Consider the following 16,618-nt stretch of genomic DNA (forward strand, 5'->3'; position numbering starts at 1 on the left):
TGCCCAAATTGATTTTGGACTGGATGCGGTCTATTCCAAAACTGATCCATTGACACCCTTAATCGACTGGCCACATGTATGGCTAATTTGATAATAAAGGGCAATTTGATAATTTTACTACTCACTATAGGGTCGGTTAATGATGTTGGATTAAAGTGGTAACAACTACCTTAAAAGTGTAGGGTATTAATCTACAATTTATCTTTTTTTTTTTAATCCAAAATCCTGCACAACCTCCTCTGATTCCTGCACAATCTACCCTTAAAAGTGTAGGGTTATTATAAGGCTAAAACGAAACAAGCAAAAAGGGGAGGATCTACCTAACTAAAAGTGCTTCACTAACCTCCTCTGATTCCTGCATTAATTTGTTTATACATTTATGTATGATACCACCATTGAAAAAGGAAATTCTGATCTATGCTTTTGGGGTTTCTTTTGCATTCAAGTAGGACAAATTTTTCATGGCTTTCCTTGAAAAAATATAGCATCTAGCTTTTCTTTTCTTTTCTTCAGTTACTTTTAATAATTAATAAACTAATAAATTAATTGAATAAAGTGGCCTGGAAATCATCAACAAATTGGTATTATTCCTTGTTTGTTTGGAGTGAATACTAAGGCAAGCGTGTCAGTGGTCAGTCATTATATTAGAGGCTTAATAAAGACTCCACATAACAACTAATTTCTGATATCTTCCGATGAATTAATTAATTTTGTTTTAAGAAAGATACATGCCTTGATATATATACTTGACAGTCATTGGTTAGATTTCCTTCACGATGGGATTTGATTATTGTTTTCCTTTATGTGTGGATATGACTGATAATTGATTAGTTTTGAACTTGAACCTGACTATCTATATCATATAATTGAGTACTCTATTATTATATCAAGACAAAAGAAATGGTTAATTAGTTATTGTAAAGATTATTGTATGTACAACTATGTGAATCAAGTGACCCAATTAGCAATATAATTCTTTTCCCATACAGTACCAAGTTTCTTTCATAAATAATTACAATTGGTGAAGTGTCGCTTCCGACTCAACTTTTAATTTTTACAGTGTAGATGGGAGATCTGTTGCACCAAAAAAAAAAAAAAAAACAATTTGACTGGATGCCTTTAACCATTAATTGGGATGATTTTCCTATGGCTATATATATATATATGTACTATTTTATTCATTTATTTTGTTTAAGGAATTTTCAGACATATAAGTAATCTATTAAAAGGGTTTTAGTTTAACTGTAAATGGTTCTTATTAATTTCTTCAGTGACGGCATCATGGTTTGAATTCTTTCCTAATCAAAGATTCATGTTCACCATTGACAATTGAGGGGTATTGAAGAGGGTAGCCTTTGCAAATCAACCAATGCAACCATGGTTTTTAAAAAAGAACCGGTTAGGGGTTCGGTTACCAGTTCAAACGGTCTGACCGTTTGACTCGAACGGCTGGTCTGTTTTGACAAAAAAAATTTAAAAATGGTCAAAACTGTTCGAATGGTTTGAACGATTAATCGGCCAGTTCAGCGGTTTGCTGATCAAAATCAATGGTTTTAGAAAGAAAAAACGGTTTTGGAAGAAAACAAAACCAGTCAGATGATCGATTCCCGATTTTTCCAGTCCAGTCCAGTTTTGAAAACAGTGAATGCAACCATAAAGAAAGCCATGACTTCATTTCTTCTCATTCTACAACTAATTCAGAAAATAGTTTACAGAACAGCTCAAAAGTTAAAATCTGGCAAGTTGAAGCAGGTTTGAATCCCAGATCAGTGGATACTACATCCGTAGACTTTAGGGGCTAGACTAATAGCACCTTTACAAAATCAACATAGTTAAACTTCCTGTATTGAAATGTCTCTCTAGATAACAAATTGTCTGACTGATTTGGGTTTGGGCATATCCAATTTCTGTAAATAAACAAAGGATTTCCGGTTTAAAATGACCTAAACTTGTAATTATAGAAGTGCTTTTGGTCTTCTAAAGCATGTATTAAAAATTAATGATGTGACCCATTTATCAAAAATATATTATGTGCCCATATGACTCCCCAACCACCCAAAAAATAAATAAATAAATCTTTTATATATTTTGACTTACACTCTCAGAAATCATAGTAACCACAAGAAATTTTAATTCAAATTTTATATATAATATAATCATTTACATATATTCCTTCCTTAAATCAACCATATATTAGTTCAATTTAACAGAACCTTATTACAACCATTTGGGGTCCGGCTACGCAAATCAATATTTATCATAATTCCATTCTACCTAGGACCATTTCATTGATCAATTACGTTATATTTCTCCTCAAATCTGACTGTGCTTCAATGATTGTTTACTTGAAAAGGAGAAAGTCAAAAAATTAAATAAAAATCCAATAGTTCATCATCTCTGAACCCATCAAAGCAAATGCTCTAACAGGTGGTCCAAATAATGCTAATACAATGGTTTATATTAGGTCCACACTATTGATTGGCTTTACATTTGCTTACTTGAACCCCAGTTCTATGGAGTAGCTAGTTGATCCAATCCATGGGGACCCCTTAATACAGCTCCACCATTTCCATTAAGCAGGAGCGGATGAAGACCAGTGACTAGGACAGAACAAAGTAAACATCAGGACAGAGAATGGAACCAGTTGTTTTCAAATTGTTGATCCATCTTCAACCTTATTCTTGGGGAAGGAAAAAAAAAAAAAAAAGGAAACAGGTAGAAAAGAGAAAAAGGTTGATGGGTTGTGAAGGTGTGTGTCTTTGTATTAGTGCGAAAAAGGGAATATTTTGGGCCTTCAATCATCTTCAATCAATCCAAGGTGGGGACGTGAACGCGACTCGGTGCTAATTGCTAAAGCCACTATACCAGTCGAATCAATCTTCCAAATGTTACAGAAAATGGATGGAAGAAGGGGAGAGATCCATGGAGCTAATGAAATCCTTCTCATCCCAAATCCCCCAAGCAAACCCATCTGATCTTCAGGTTCGGGCATGGCTTTGAGCCTTTGATATCAGTTGGATTAGATCCAGAGTCCAGAGTCTCCAAACTCTAGAGGTTCTTATCTTAGCATTAAAAAGGGTGTAATTTGCAAAGAGAAAGAGAAGTAACGGTTCAAAAAATCAAAACAAACAGGAGACAGTCCCTCAAGTAGAGGAAATCCATCCATCACATCACAATTCACATTCTTCTTCTTAAACAAGAAGCAAAGTATACGTGTCGACATCTCCAGCCTGGTATGTGCTGCCATCAACCCCCTTCACTGGTCCACCAGATGATGTGACTCCAACTGATCGGAAGGAGAAGTATTGAAGAAACGGTCAAACTTGTGTAGAGCAATAGAATCTTAAACCTTAAATACAAGGCAATGCCCTATTATTAATTAATTGGATGAGAAGTTGAGTTGAGAAGTGATATAGGGACGCATGAGTGTGCAAAATTGGTGCTGAATCAAAAATTCAAAACCGAACGCCATGATTGGTTGGGCTGGGCTGGGCCAGGCCCAAGCCCAAGCTCAGAAACAAAATAAATGAAGCGAATGGGGCCCACCTGTTCCCTTCGGTGGCGGAGTCGCAATTTGCTGCGGTCCCGGTCCCATGGTTCGGGCCAATCGTCATCGTCGACCATTTGGTGCCCTTTCGATTCTACTTCTACAGATCCGTCCAAATCTATCCGTGAGTGGTCGCTGTTGGCTAAAGTAAATATGATCAACGGTCGGGATGGCCAGCTCTATCAACGCCGTTGACTTTTGATTTACGACGCGACAGAGAGAAGTGGAAAAAGTATTCTGAATTCTGGTGCCGTAATCGGAATGGACTTCTCTCTCTCTCTCTCTCAGGCTTTTGGAGGTTGTTTTGTTTTGTCGGCGACCAAAGACATGGGCGGATGGGCCCCACAAAACAAGGACATGGATGGTCGATGCGTCAATCAAGTGGGGGGGGGGTGTTCAGGCATGTGGGTGACGCAGACATCATAATAGTTGAACACGTGGACGGCTGATCATTGAGGTCAGTCTTTGGCCTTTGATTGACAGCTGGGGGGATCCACTGCCACCGTCATTTCGTCACTCGGTGCTCTTCTTTAGTTCTTATCCGGAGGAAAAGAGAAAGTCTTTTTGTCGTTTTCGTCAGCTTGGGGGTTGGGGAGTTGGTGATATAGCAGATGGCACAAATCGTTGCCTCGTGGGGCCTCTTGCCTTTTCTGACCCCTTATTTTATTTTATTCTATTTTTTGACTTTCTGCTGTTTCTGACTCTCAACTCTCACCTCCTCTCCTCGCCTGCCTGAAGAGGTTTCCACATTTTTTTTTTTTGACCTTTGAATCTGGATTAATGAAGAAAGTTTTTTTATTGAAACTGAACAGGGGGGGTTTTGTGGTCTGGTCACGGGTAATGAAATCAGGAGCTCCTCCTGATGTCATGAGTCATGAGACTCCATCATTTATCCAAACAGACAGTCCAGACCGAAATCATGCGAAGAAAATATAGGACTGGAAATTTGAAATCAATAAACAAACAGAACAACTCAAGGAAATCAATGAGACTGTGAGATCAATAAATTCCGAAGATGATGGAATTAACAACCCACTTCATCAGAAGAATTCAAGGCAATGCGCTTACAAACTTTGCCAGTTTTCCTTCACAGAAACTGCAGATGCATGTTCTGGCAATTGATTTGAGGGGGAAAAGAGACCCAAGTCAGCAGGACACAGAAATTTGGAGCAAGAAGAATGCTAATTTGATATGCTTCATGTTTCTATTTGTTTGACACCCTAACTATGCAAGCCCTTAACTAATCCTCGTAAATGAAAATGTGTCAAACAATAAGAGAAGAATGGGTTTTAGATAATAGTAGGAAACTAGGAACTTGGAAGAACCTGGGAATGTTTTGAATCCACGTGCTTTCAACTATGAACCCCCCATTATGAAGAATTTTTCCATGCACTCAAACGCTTCAAAACGCCTCCATTAGCCCCAATGTCAAATTTTAGAGGGAAGAATTAGGACAGATTTATGAGAACCCTAAAACATCCAAACATAATACGCTAAAGCAACTCCTCTTCAAAGCTGAAATGAAACGTGAAAATACAAATTGGAATTTGGAATTGCTGCATTCCAGGTAATTCTTGGACGACCACATGAGAGAGAGAAAGATGCAAATTAACAGCTGATTTCTTCCATTCAACCAGCAAAAGGTATACATTACATTACAACTTAAACTCTTATTTCCCAAACTCAAACCTTTCAATAAAATGTTTGAGCCGCTCTTTCCCTAGTGCCTCTTCTCATTGTTACACCAGATCTCCAACCAAAAGGGTTAACAACACCTAATCGTTTCCGGTCAGTCTCCCTACAACTACAACTACCAAGACTATTGCTGTTGCTGCTGCCACTACTACTACTACGATGGGTTGTAAACTTTCTACAGGATTTAGTTGTGTCAGAGTACAAAAGGGGAGGCCTTTCCTTCCCTTGCAGATCCTCTCCTATGCCGCTCTTATCACGTAGCTTCGTTGAAGCTTTACCTGTCTCCGGTTTTGTGCTGTAAGTTTGATACCCACTTGTATCAGGAGAATTCAATGAATGACTCTTTGACATTGATTGGGGTGAAAAACTCGAGCCCAAAGGGGAAGAAGCACCATCAGAGTCTGATGAAACCCTCAAAGGGCTTTTCCAACCACAGATCGCTTCCCCAAATATGTAATCATGCAAGTCCTCTGTGCTGGTAGAGTCCCTCGTACTCTCTGTACTGCAGGAACCTTCATCCGAGCAGCTGAAAAGGGACGAGCTATCACTGAACCAATCAACTTTAGGAATCTGATGACGGCGGAAACTCCTATTATCTGAATCAAAAGATCCATAGTTAATAGTACCATCCGTAGTCGTCCAAAAGGGAAGGTCTTTAGGGCTAGCACTTGGAACTACACTAGGCCTTTCATTAGACATATTATTCCCACTATGGCTGGAAGGAACAGCTTCAGAGCATCTGCTTCTCTTCACTTTGTCATCATGGATCAATGAATTCCTTACCAAACTTGGGGCCCGTGGTGAGCACCTAACCATAAGACAATTAAATTTGTTTACATGACAGGGATCAGAAACAAGAGGAATCATAATTCATAAAACATATGGATCCAGAAGTTGTCTCATTACCTTGCATAAAAGAGCATATATGCCCCTTTTGACAAAACCTTCTCAGGCTCAACAGGTTTTACCTAACATCCATGACCATAATTGTTAAAAGCAATACATCCAATAGACCAATACCATAATATTTTTATTTAAAAGTAAAAAGAATTAGTCACAGAAAACATGCTGACAGAACATTAGATTGTTGATGTTGTGAGGCACCACTACCCTAGTTGGACCATAGTTATCAATTTTGGTCACATTCATTTGTCGAATAGAAAAGGGGCCAAAACTTCATTCATTTTGAAGATATAAAGCCCAGATAAGGACTCCAATTTATTAACATTTCAAATAAAGTGCCTAGAATCTTGCATATTTTAAAGAGACCTAATAACTTAGTAAACAAAAATCAGTATTTTTCTTCATCAATAGCAATGATGATATTATTAGCCACATTTTATATAGAAATCCTAAACATTTAGGAACCGGAAGACCCTCCCTTCCCTAAAGTTTCTACAATGAGTTTGTCAACAACTCTGCCAATATTGAGCTTGTCATACACTTTCAGTCTCAGGCCAGGATAAAAGAGAACGGTTGTTACAGCCTTAAAGGTTAAACAGCTTGACTTGACACATTCCAACAGTCTTCAAGGTTTTTGACATGTTGGTCGACATAATAATTGGTATCAGAGCCTACCCATGTTTCAGGTTCAAATCATGGAAAAGGCTGCCTAGAGCAGAGTGCCACTAGACAGAAAGGGCTACCTGCCAGGACATTGGCTGCAAAAGCTTGGTCAAGTACATAACAAGCGTTGCATCAAACTGGCAGCAGCAATTAAAACTTCTTGCCAAACTCTTATGAACATGAATCCTGAATTGCCATCTTATTCCCATAGTCAATTCCATATAGTTGGGACAAGGCTTAGTTGGGTTGAGTTTGTCCTAAAAAAAAAAAAGAATACCTCCTTTTACATGTAAAATTTTAATCCGCATTTGCAAATTTTTTACCACATAATGCATCAATGCCATACATATAAAAAAAGGGCAGCCCAGTGGACAAGGCTCCTGCCAAAGCAAGATCAGGGGAGGGACAGACGTATGCAGCCTTACCCAAGCAGATACACAGAGAGGCTGTTTCCATGATTTGAACCCCGGTCACCCAGGTCGCAATAGAACAGCCCAACTGTTGTGCCAAGGCCCATCCTCATCAATGACATACATATAATACCACAAAATAAATTTTCCTTTGTTAAACACTCCCACCAAGAACTCTATGCACTAGAAAAGGAATATAATATTAGTCTTAGCAAACCTAGTTCAATGAAAGGATGCAGATTACGAACTCAGAATCCAATCAACCAAACAAACCAGTGAATAGGTAAACAATGAAGTGATGAAGTGGTAACATTTTGCAAGAACCAGAAATGTGAAACACAGGATCCAATTGATCCACCTACAAGACACTTTTAAGGCAAGATTAAACCATCAACTCTATGCTTTTTGACTAGAAGGTTCATATTTTCTTCTTATCATCCAAAAGTTTATACCAGATGGTTTGTTAAACCATCCAATTAAACAATTTCCATGTTAGGTGTAATCCCCTGGACTGGATGCATCCGCTACAGGTTGGTTTTCAAGGTACACAGAACTGATGCATTGCATTTCTCAAAGATGGTCCAAAATCATGATGTAACGCAGAACACAAATAGAACCATGTTCTAGAGAGATAGATTAATGGTACAAAGGAAACATACCATGCTGTCATCAATCTTGAACCATTTCCCTTGAAAATTTTTAATGTAGCATATGTAATGACCAGAGAATGCAGCATTCATAATATCCAAGTGAACCACAACCGCATAAAGTGTGTACACAGGAGATTTGTCACTTGTCGCATTCATATATGGAGTCAGGTTCAGGACCTCAGGGAACCGAACCAACTTATTTAGTTTGCCAAATTTACCAGTCTGCAAAGCAGAGAGTGAAGTTATCATTAAGAAGCTGAAAACAACCAGAGCATCAGGATTATACATTCTTTTGAAGTTACCTGAAACCGCTTCAAGGCAATGGTAAGGACATTAGGAGCCTCCAATACCGTCAACTTCTTTTTAGCCTTCTCATAAGATTTGCATCTGATTGGACAAAAAGGGCATTAAAAAGGTTTTATTTTTAAAGATCCTACAAAGGTGACAGGTAAGACTGCAATTAGCACAGCTCTGGCTATTATATAAGTTCAGACATTTGTAACGGCTTGGCCAAAACACCTTAAGATGGAATGTGAAGCTCAAGCATCCATCTGTGAGTTCTAATTCCAATGGTTGTACCATAGGCCCATCAATTTCTAGTGCAAGATTGAACTAGAAAAAGATATGGCTGCATTCTATAGGTTATATAATTGCTATGTCTTCTCATCCACGCTAAATTTCCCAAAGAGGATCAAGGAGGTCAGAAACTATGGTTCCCACCTCTAAAATGAATAATGCCAAAGGGTAATAATCAAGAGGTGTAAAGCCAAACAAGAAATTAACCTACCTCTCACACTGGTATTTGTTTTCTCCATCCAAGATTTCAGCAGTCGTAAATTTTGCAAGTGCCTCTTCAAGGGTTCCAATGTCACCTTCAATCTCAACAGTAAGATCCAGCATGCGTTCAATACGCTCAGATTTTCCTTGGCACTTCAAGCACCTTATCTGCATATCCCAGTCATGGTTATACAAAGATTTATTGGTAAAGGTTATCAAAAATGTTTTTCTTAGATCAGTATAGTTATACAAAGATTTTCTTTTCTTTTCTTTTATGAGAAAAAAAATAATCTTTTTACAAAGGAAAGATTAAACAAGATTTACCTACCAAAAAGTTTGTAGCAGGTATTGCACACCAAAAACAGTTCACCTATTTGTATCATTTGTTACTTATATGGATAAAGAACCTTAAAGAACTCAAGGACATTAAAGCTAATGATAAGCAAATCTTAAAGCAAGCAGAGTAACCCTTTTTTCTTGGTATCCCTCCAGGGAGGGCAGCAAAAGGAGAAGGGAGTGCTGCATAGAGACCACTTGAGTGATGTGTCATTTTCCTTTTGACCTATAACTGAATCCTTTTCATTTAATTATTAAAAATGAGTAGATCAAATGAACCAGCGAGAGATAACGCCTCTTATCTCTCCCCGAACACAGTTAGTTACAAATCACTTCTATTACAACTGTGCCCAAAAAAATTGAGTTCTACCTGTCCCCTGTCTAGCATGTGTCATGTTGGCTTGATCAGGTCATCTAAGAGAAAGAAACTCCCTTCATACTGGACTGTTTTCACAGCCCCAAGGTCTGAGACTATTTGAAATGTCATTTCCATGCGCTAATGTAAAGCCAAGTTTACTTCATACATTTGTCATATTATCAAAAAATGAGATTTTTTTCTTTGCAGTTTGTATAAAGCATTCTAAATATAGTTATGTCTATGATTAGAAGATCCTAAGGTGAGTGGGACTTACACAAGGGAGTTAAATAACTCAATTCCTTGTAGACCTAAAATATCCCTTCCAAGCTTGAGCCTGTGTAATTCACTTATATAGTTGACACATGTGATTGCCGTTGGATGGGACACTGATATTTTGACCATGGTTTTGAAAACCAGACTGGACCGGATCGTCAGACCAGTTGACCTAGGAACGGCCACGAGTCCAGGTCTGGTTTTGGACCCCAAAACCACCCGACCTGGGTTTGGACCAGATGGCCAGACCATTTGACTTTGACCTGGGAACCAGTGGCCAAAACGGTTCTGTTTCCAGTCCAGTTTTGAAAACCATGATCTTAACTACCAGAATGGGACTCTAGACCAACATGTGAGTGTGTACTATGATACATATTGATATGATCCATTTAAGAAGATTTATTAGGAATATTTTCACTGTTGGTTGCATCAATCACTCAAGTGCAAAACCTTGTATACCGTATTTCTAAACCTTGTATTTGCATACATACCAAGGTTTAAAATTTCATAACGTATCAGTTTGTATCGGCCAATACGTATCGTTTCTGTAGGAGTCCGATACGTGGAACGCAACAAAATCAAGAGTTCCGTTCCTTTTTGTCTGTATGGTTTGATACATGTCCGTATCGGATCGTTTTGGATCTGTATTTGCTGATACAGACCCGATACAGGCCACCACTATGTATGTATCAGCCAATACATTCCGATTTACTATTCCCCCTCCCTCTAATAACTCCTATAATTACTATCTATAACCCCTATAATTACTCCCCCTCTAATAATTCATTTATTTAATGCTATGTTAAACATACTCCTTCATTTCATGCTACATTTTCAATCAATATTCAAATTCAAATTCAAATTCGAATTTATCATATGCCATTAAACACGCCTTAAATTTGGCTATAAAAACTACATGTGAGATGATTCAAACCTTAGTCATTAGTTTGTAATGATCATAAGTCTACCATTGTGCCATATTATAGTTGCTTGCCATAAGCATATGCACTTTAATTCTTAAGTAAATTTTATCTTCTTAAGGAATGTTGGGTAATAAACGCTAAAATTGATATACTAATAAAAAAAGAATATAAACTATATTGGTTTTATGAAAATGAATAAACCAAAATCTTAATTCTTCCATCAATTTTCAATTGTTATTAAATGTGTTCCAATGTGTCACAATGTATACAAACTACTACAAACAACTAAGACCCCTCAAACAACAACACAGATAATAACTGACTACAAAGACAACTACATAAAAATACCAACAACTAAAAGAAAATAGAAACAAAAAATCAAGCAAATAAAAAGTCACATTCCAACTGCTACTATCTGCAATTTCAAAAGACAGCCTGTTTTTAAACAGCACACCAACTAATCAATGAGGGTGTCAAAAACTCTCCCAAACCCTCAAACCCCTATCTGTCGCTTTGGCTTTGATAGAAAATTTTTAGTTACAAAAATGTGTAGCATGGGAAATTTTATCAATAGTAAGATGACTTGATTAGTGACCAGTAAAGGTATGATATTGAGACTTTAGATCTATCTTGAGCCTAAATCAAAGTAAGTGCTTAAGACATATCAGCAATTGGTAAAGTGAGAAGATGAATCTACGAATCTATGACACAAACAAGATAGAAACAAAGATTGAAGGAGTTCAGTCATTAGAGAGAAATGAACGGCAGCGATACAGAAGAAATAGAATGAAAAAAGAAAATTCGGTTCACTGGTTTAGGTTAGTAAATTATAAGGATAAAGCTAGGTGGAGAAGGGAGTACCGTTACTAGAGTATATACTATGCATAATGCTTTGGATTTGGGTTGAGTCGGGTTGCTCATGGCCTCAACCCTAATCCAACTCAAAGTCAAATTGGATTTATAAATCTCAACCCTAACTCTAACCAACTCAACCCGACCTTTTTGAACTGGGTTCAAGTTGGGTTTGGGTTAACCCAGCCCAAGTTGCACCCCTAGGCATATATATATCTTCTGAAGGGCTACACGACAGGGGTAGCCCACCCCCCAACCCAGGTGCAGGCAGGATTTGATCCCCAAGTCTCTGCTACAACAAGCAGGAGACCTTACCAACCAGCTAGCTGGCGCCTTGCCTCTAGGCATATGATATTTAGAGACCTCAAAGCATATTAGATGTCCAGCCCTAGACAGCTGTTGGAAACTTTTGAGTTTAACAATAGCATTCACTTTTGACAGCTGATTGCTAGAGACAGAAAGGAGTAAATGTGATCTCCATTGGTGGACATCAAATTGTAGGTGGATCCCATCTCACATGTCAGAAGATTTTTCAGAATCTGATTTTCTGCTTGGAATATATGTAGGGGTGCAAGTGAGGGCTGGACCGGGTTTATGGTCAACCCAGGTCCAACCCTAAGATTTGGGCCTAAGGCCCGAGCCCGAGGTCAAGCCCGATCTTCCCAACCCAAGCCCAGCCCGCACTGTAATTTGATGCACTTGGGTTGGGCTCAGGCCTAGGCCAGGCTCAGGTTGGTCAATGAACCCACTCTAAAATTACACATGTATGTACGCATTTATGCAAATATGTATGCATATATGTATGTATATATGTACATATGTATGCAAATATGTATGTATATATGTAAATACATATCTATATATGTATGTATGAATGTGTATAGTTGGGCCAGACTCAGGTTGGGATAAGGTCAGGCCGGGTTCGGGCTAGGCCCAAGTCCAGCCCAAAAAATAAAAAATAAAAACCTGAAGTCTTGAGCCCAAGCCCAGCCCATGTTAAATTCAGGCTGGGTCAACCCATGCTCGGGTTAGGCCCGCCCATGTTGCACGCCTAAATGTATGCACATAAAAGAATAATGTATAATTTGTTTTACAAAATTAAAATAACAAGAACACATGGACATATTGCAAATAATGGTTAAAAACTATTTATACCAACAAAACCAAGGGGCCTAACAATTTATCCCCAAGGGAAAATATCTTAATTTGAAAAGTGAATGTTTAATTAATTATATAATAAAGAATGATCAACATTCACCAGTTAAAGTAAAGGAATTCTTTGTAATTTGTGCTAAATACTCAACAATTTAAAATATATATATTCGACATGTTAACAATACAAAGATAAAAAAAGGAATTCAAGCAACTAAAGGACACCCCCCAAAGAAAGTCCTCTTATATAACTTTATATAACCTTCTATACTTCACTCACACAAGTTCAATTTTGCTTGAGAGTGCATCATATCTGGAACATTGTATCAGTCCAGGTGGCTCCCATCCATGGTCCCTTGTATAGACTGACAACATTCCAGATGTGTGGTATATCATGCACTTGTACCCAATAAAATAATAAAAATTTTAACCACTAGCAACACTCAAGTTTTCCACAATAATCTGAACAGTAATTCCTCTCAAATGCCACAAAGTACCTTAGATCGAAGGTAACCCCCAAATATCAGGCCTATGAGAGTTGTTTCTTCTGCATAGGGGACATCCACATTTGATCCAGCTTCTCTTAGGCAAATAGATTGCATTGCATCAATGGCATACCTACCAAAATACTCATTGATTAAATCAGAATACAAACAACATGGAAATGACATAAACTCAAATAATAAGCACCCAAATATATTCACCTTAGAAATTCATGGGCATCCTCTTCTCTCCCATGACCAAGATGACTGCCAATGTTTTGTATTTGGGAAAGTATACCAATAGGGGATAAAGGGGATTTCCCTTCTCTCGCCCTCAGAATTAGAGCCTCAAACTCACAGGTGAAACACCACTCTTTCTTTGGGCCTGATAAAGACAAAAAAGAACTTAGCAAAACAAGGATGCCATAAAACAAATTATCACAGAAAATCAAATAAACCAAAAAACCAAAGACAAGATGAAGAGCAGAAACATGCATGCTTTGGAATGGTGCCCTTGAAGAAGATAACAAGCTAGAGGCCGAGTAAATGCCAGGCACTGGAGCACTGCATTAGCATAGCAGCTGCAGAAAATTAAAAAAAAAAAAAATAGAGATATGAGAAATGAATAAGCACACTTCAAATCAGATACAAATGTATACTTCTGTTGAGCATATGGTAATTTTATTCCATAAAATAATAAAAATAAAGTTGACCAACATACATCAATGAAAAGGAAAAAATCTTTAATAATGAGTACCATTGATACATTTGCAAACATAAAGTAATGACTGCTGTTTGAAGCGTTGGAAGGCCAAGAAAGAGATGGCAAACACAGTTTTTAGCAAAAACCTAGTAAGTGAAAGCCATCAAAAGCACTACAAATTCAAGACCACATACTGGTGTTAATTTGATAGATAAGAAATGCTTGTTAGTGTGCCATTCAATGTAAAGTGAAGACACAAAGGATCAAAATTGACTCAAGAACAAATAGATGTAAAAAGAAAAACAGCCTTTTGAAAAGAAAGGACTGTTTAAAAAGTTGCAGAAAATCAAAACAAAGTAGCAGAAATCAGGTTTCAAGAAGAGAGAAGAGGAAGAAGAAGGTGGCGGCAACTAGGGTTCAGAGAGAGATTTTCAAACATAATCTCCTCTTACACCCCTAATTCCATTTCATTAAGTTAAACTTTAGTAATTTACAGAGAGGCCCCTGATTGGGCAGAAAATTAAAAAACATAACATAAGAAAGAATAAGAGCCCAGATTAAGGCCCATTACAGCAAAGAACATAAAAAAAAAGATAAATAGCCTATGGGCCATTCGGCCCATCTTCTCTACACTCCCCCTCAAGCTGAGCATAGAAATCAATCATGCCAAGCTTGCCAGTATCATGCTGAAGTTTAGCCTTTGGAATGCCCTTGGTGAGGAAATCAGCTAACTGTCCTTTAGAAGTTATGAAAGGTAGACACACTTCTCCAGAAGTCAGTCTTTCTCGAATGAAGTATCTCTCAACTTCAATATGTTTGGTTCTATCATGTTGCACTGGATTGTGAGCAATGTTGAATAGCAGCCTGATTATCACAGTATAACATCAATGCCTTATCATGCTCAATACCCAGTTCCTCCATTAAGGATCTAAACCATAGTAGTTCAGAAACTCCATGAGCCATGGCTCTGTATTCAGCTTCGGCTGAAGATCAAGCAATAACTGATTGTTTCTTGCTTCTCCAAGAGGCAATATTACCTGCCACCAAGCTATAATATCTTGAGGTAGATCTTCTGTCATCAATATTTCCGGCCCAATCAACATCTGTGTAGGCCTCAAGTTTCATCTAAGTGTCCCTGGGAGCATGCATGAACTAACTAATGCAACTGACAACATATGCAATGTTTGGCCGAGTCATGCATAAATAGAAAAGTTTTCCAAGTAGCCTCTGGAAGAATCTCTTATTTTCCAACAATATTCCATCTAAAGCAGAGAGTTTATGACTCATATCAATAGGAGTAGAAACTGGTCTAGCACCCATCTTCCCTGTTTCAGAGAGTAAGTCAAGTACATACTTTCTCTGAGAGATAAGGATCCCATCTTTGGATCTAGCAACTTCTATGCCAAGAAAGTATCTCAATTCCCCCAGATCTTTGATCTCAAACTCTGTATGAAGGAATATTTGAGATCATTAATCATTGATACATCATTACCAATCACAACAATATCATCTACACAATCAGGTAAACTGCCAAGGATTGTCTCCTCTTCACAAAGAGGGTATGATCAAACTAAGTCTGTACATAGCCAAAGCTAACAAGGGCAGCCCAAAACCTTTCAAACCATGCCCTAGGGGACTGTTTAAGTCCATAAAGAGATTTCTTCAGCCTGCAGACCTTCCCTTTCATATTTGTTTCATACATCCCTGGAGGAAGAGACATATAGACCTCCTCATGTAACTCTCCATTTAGAAATGCATTCTTTACATCTAACTGATAAAGTGGCCAGTCTAAGTGTGTAGCCACAGATAGCAGAACTTTCACAGAAGTCATCTTGGCAACAAGAGCAAAGGTCTCCAGATAATCAATCCCATATGTCTGTGTATAACCTTTTGCAACCAGCCTAGCCTTGTACCTTTCAATGGTGCCATCAACATGATATTTGATGGTAAAAACCCACTTATAGCCTATTGGATCCTTTTCTTCAGGTAAATCAACAACTTCCCAAGTGTCATTCTTGTGTAGGGCATAAATTTCTGTTTTCATAGCATCCCTCCATTCTGGAATAGTAAGAGCTTCTAACACTGACCTGGGAATTGGGTTAGAAGCAACAGAAGAAAGATAGCCAAAATATGAAGGAGAGAGCAAACTATAAGAAAGGTGTTTGGAAATGCAATGTGTAGTACACTTCCTTTTTCCTCTCCTAATAGCAATAAGGATATCAAGGTCTGGAAATGATGACTCCAAAGGGGCTGTATCAGTACCTGTTGTCTCTTCTGTGACTGGAAGTGTAGGAGGCTCATGTGGTGTAAAGGAAACAATCTGCTCACTTCTGGTTCTCTGCCGTTGGTACAACCTAGGATTAAAAAGAGGACGAGGAGGTAAAGGAAGAGGGATAGGGACACTAGAATAAGAATGAAATGACTGATCCTCCCTTGACTCAGTTGAAGGAGGAAAAGTCTCAACAGAAGACTCAACTAGGATAGGAAGGGGGAGAGCAAACAACTGTGACAAATTCTCCCCCTTTGGACAATGCCTTTCCTGAGAATAATCATAAAAGGAAGAGAGCTCATCAAAGGTGACATCCATTGAAACATACCGAGTGCCAGTCTTCGAATCAAAACAATAACCCTTTTGTGTGGGAGAATAACCAAGGAAGATACACTTGTGGACTTTTGGTTCAAATTTATGTCTTTGGACACTTGGGATATGTACATAACAAGTGCAACCAAAGACACGGAGTGGAATAGGAAAAAGATCCTTACCCGGATGAAGAAGACTGAAGGGAGACTTAAACCCCAAAACCCTGGATGGCATACGGTTGATTAGGTAGGTTACAGTGAGAACAACATCACCCCAAAATTTTGTAGGGACATGTGAGGCAAATAGGATACTT

The 16,618-nt window shown here is 38.2% G+C and overlaps 1 protein-coding gene across 1 annotated transcript in view; it reads right to left on the reverse strand.

Moving 5' to 3' along the window:
• Positions 1 to 5,149: 5,149 nt before the first annotated feature.
• The window catches only part of LOC104611966 (ubiquitin carboxyl-terminal hydrolase 17-like), a 35,040-nt gene continuing 23,571 nt past the window's right edge, over positions 5,150 to 16,618 (reverse strand). The window contains exons 4-11 of the mRNA XM_088890824.1: positions 13,517 to 13,602; positions 13,244 to 13,406; positions 13,037 to 13,157; positions 8,656 to 8,813; positions 8,171 to 8,255; positions 7,878 to 8,090; positions 6,149 to 6,210; positions 5,150 to 6,050 (exon numbers count right to left, since the gene is read on the reverse strand). Coding sequence (XP_088746950.1) covers positions 5,240 to 6,050; positions 6,149 to 6,210; positions 7,878 to 8,090; positions 8,171 to 8,255; positions 8,656 to 8,813; positions 13,037 to 13,157; positions 13,244 to 13,406; positions 13,517 to 13,602 — 1,699 coding nt within the window. The 3' untranslated portion in view covers positions 5,150 to 5,239. The remainder of the gene's footprint in view (positions 6,051 to 6,148; positions 6,211 to 7,877; positions 8,091 to 8,170; positions 8,256 to 8,655; positions 8,814 to 13,036; positions 13,158 to 13,243; positions 13,407 to 13,516; positions 13,603 to 16,618) is intronic.

Source organism: Nelumbo nucifera, chromosome 1 (genome assembly GCF_055504915.1).
Source record: "Nelumbo nucifera cultivar China Antique chromosome 1, China Antique-T2T, whole genome shotgun sequence".
NCBI classification, from domain to species: Eukaryota; Viridiplantae; Streptophyta; class Magnoliopsida; order Proteales; family Nelumbonaceae; genus Nelumbo; species Nelumbo nucifera.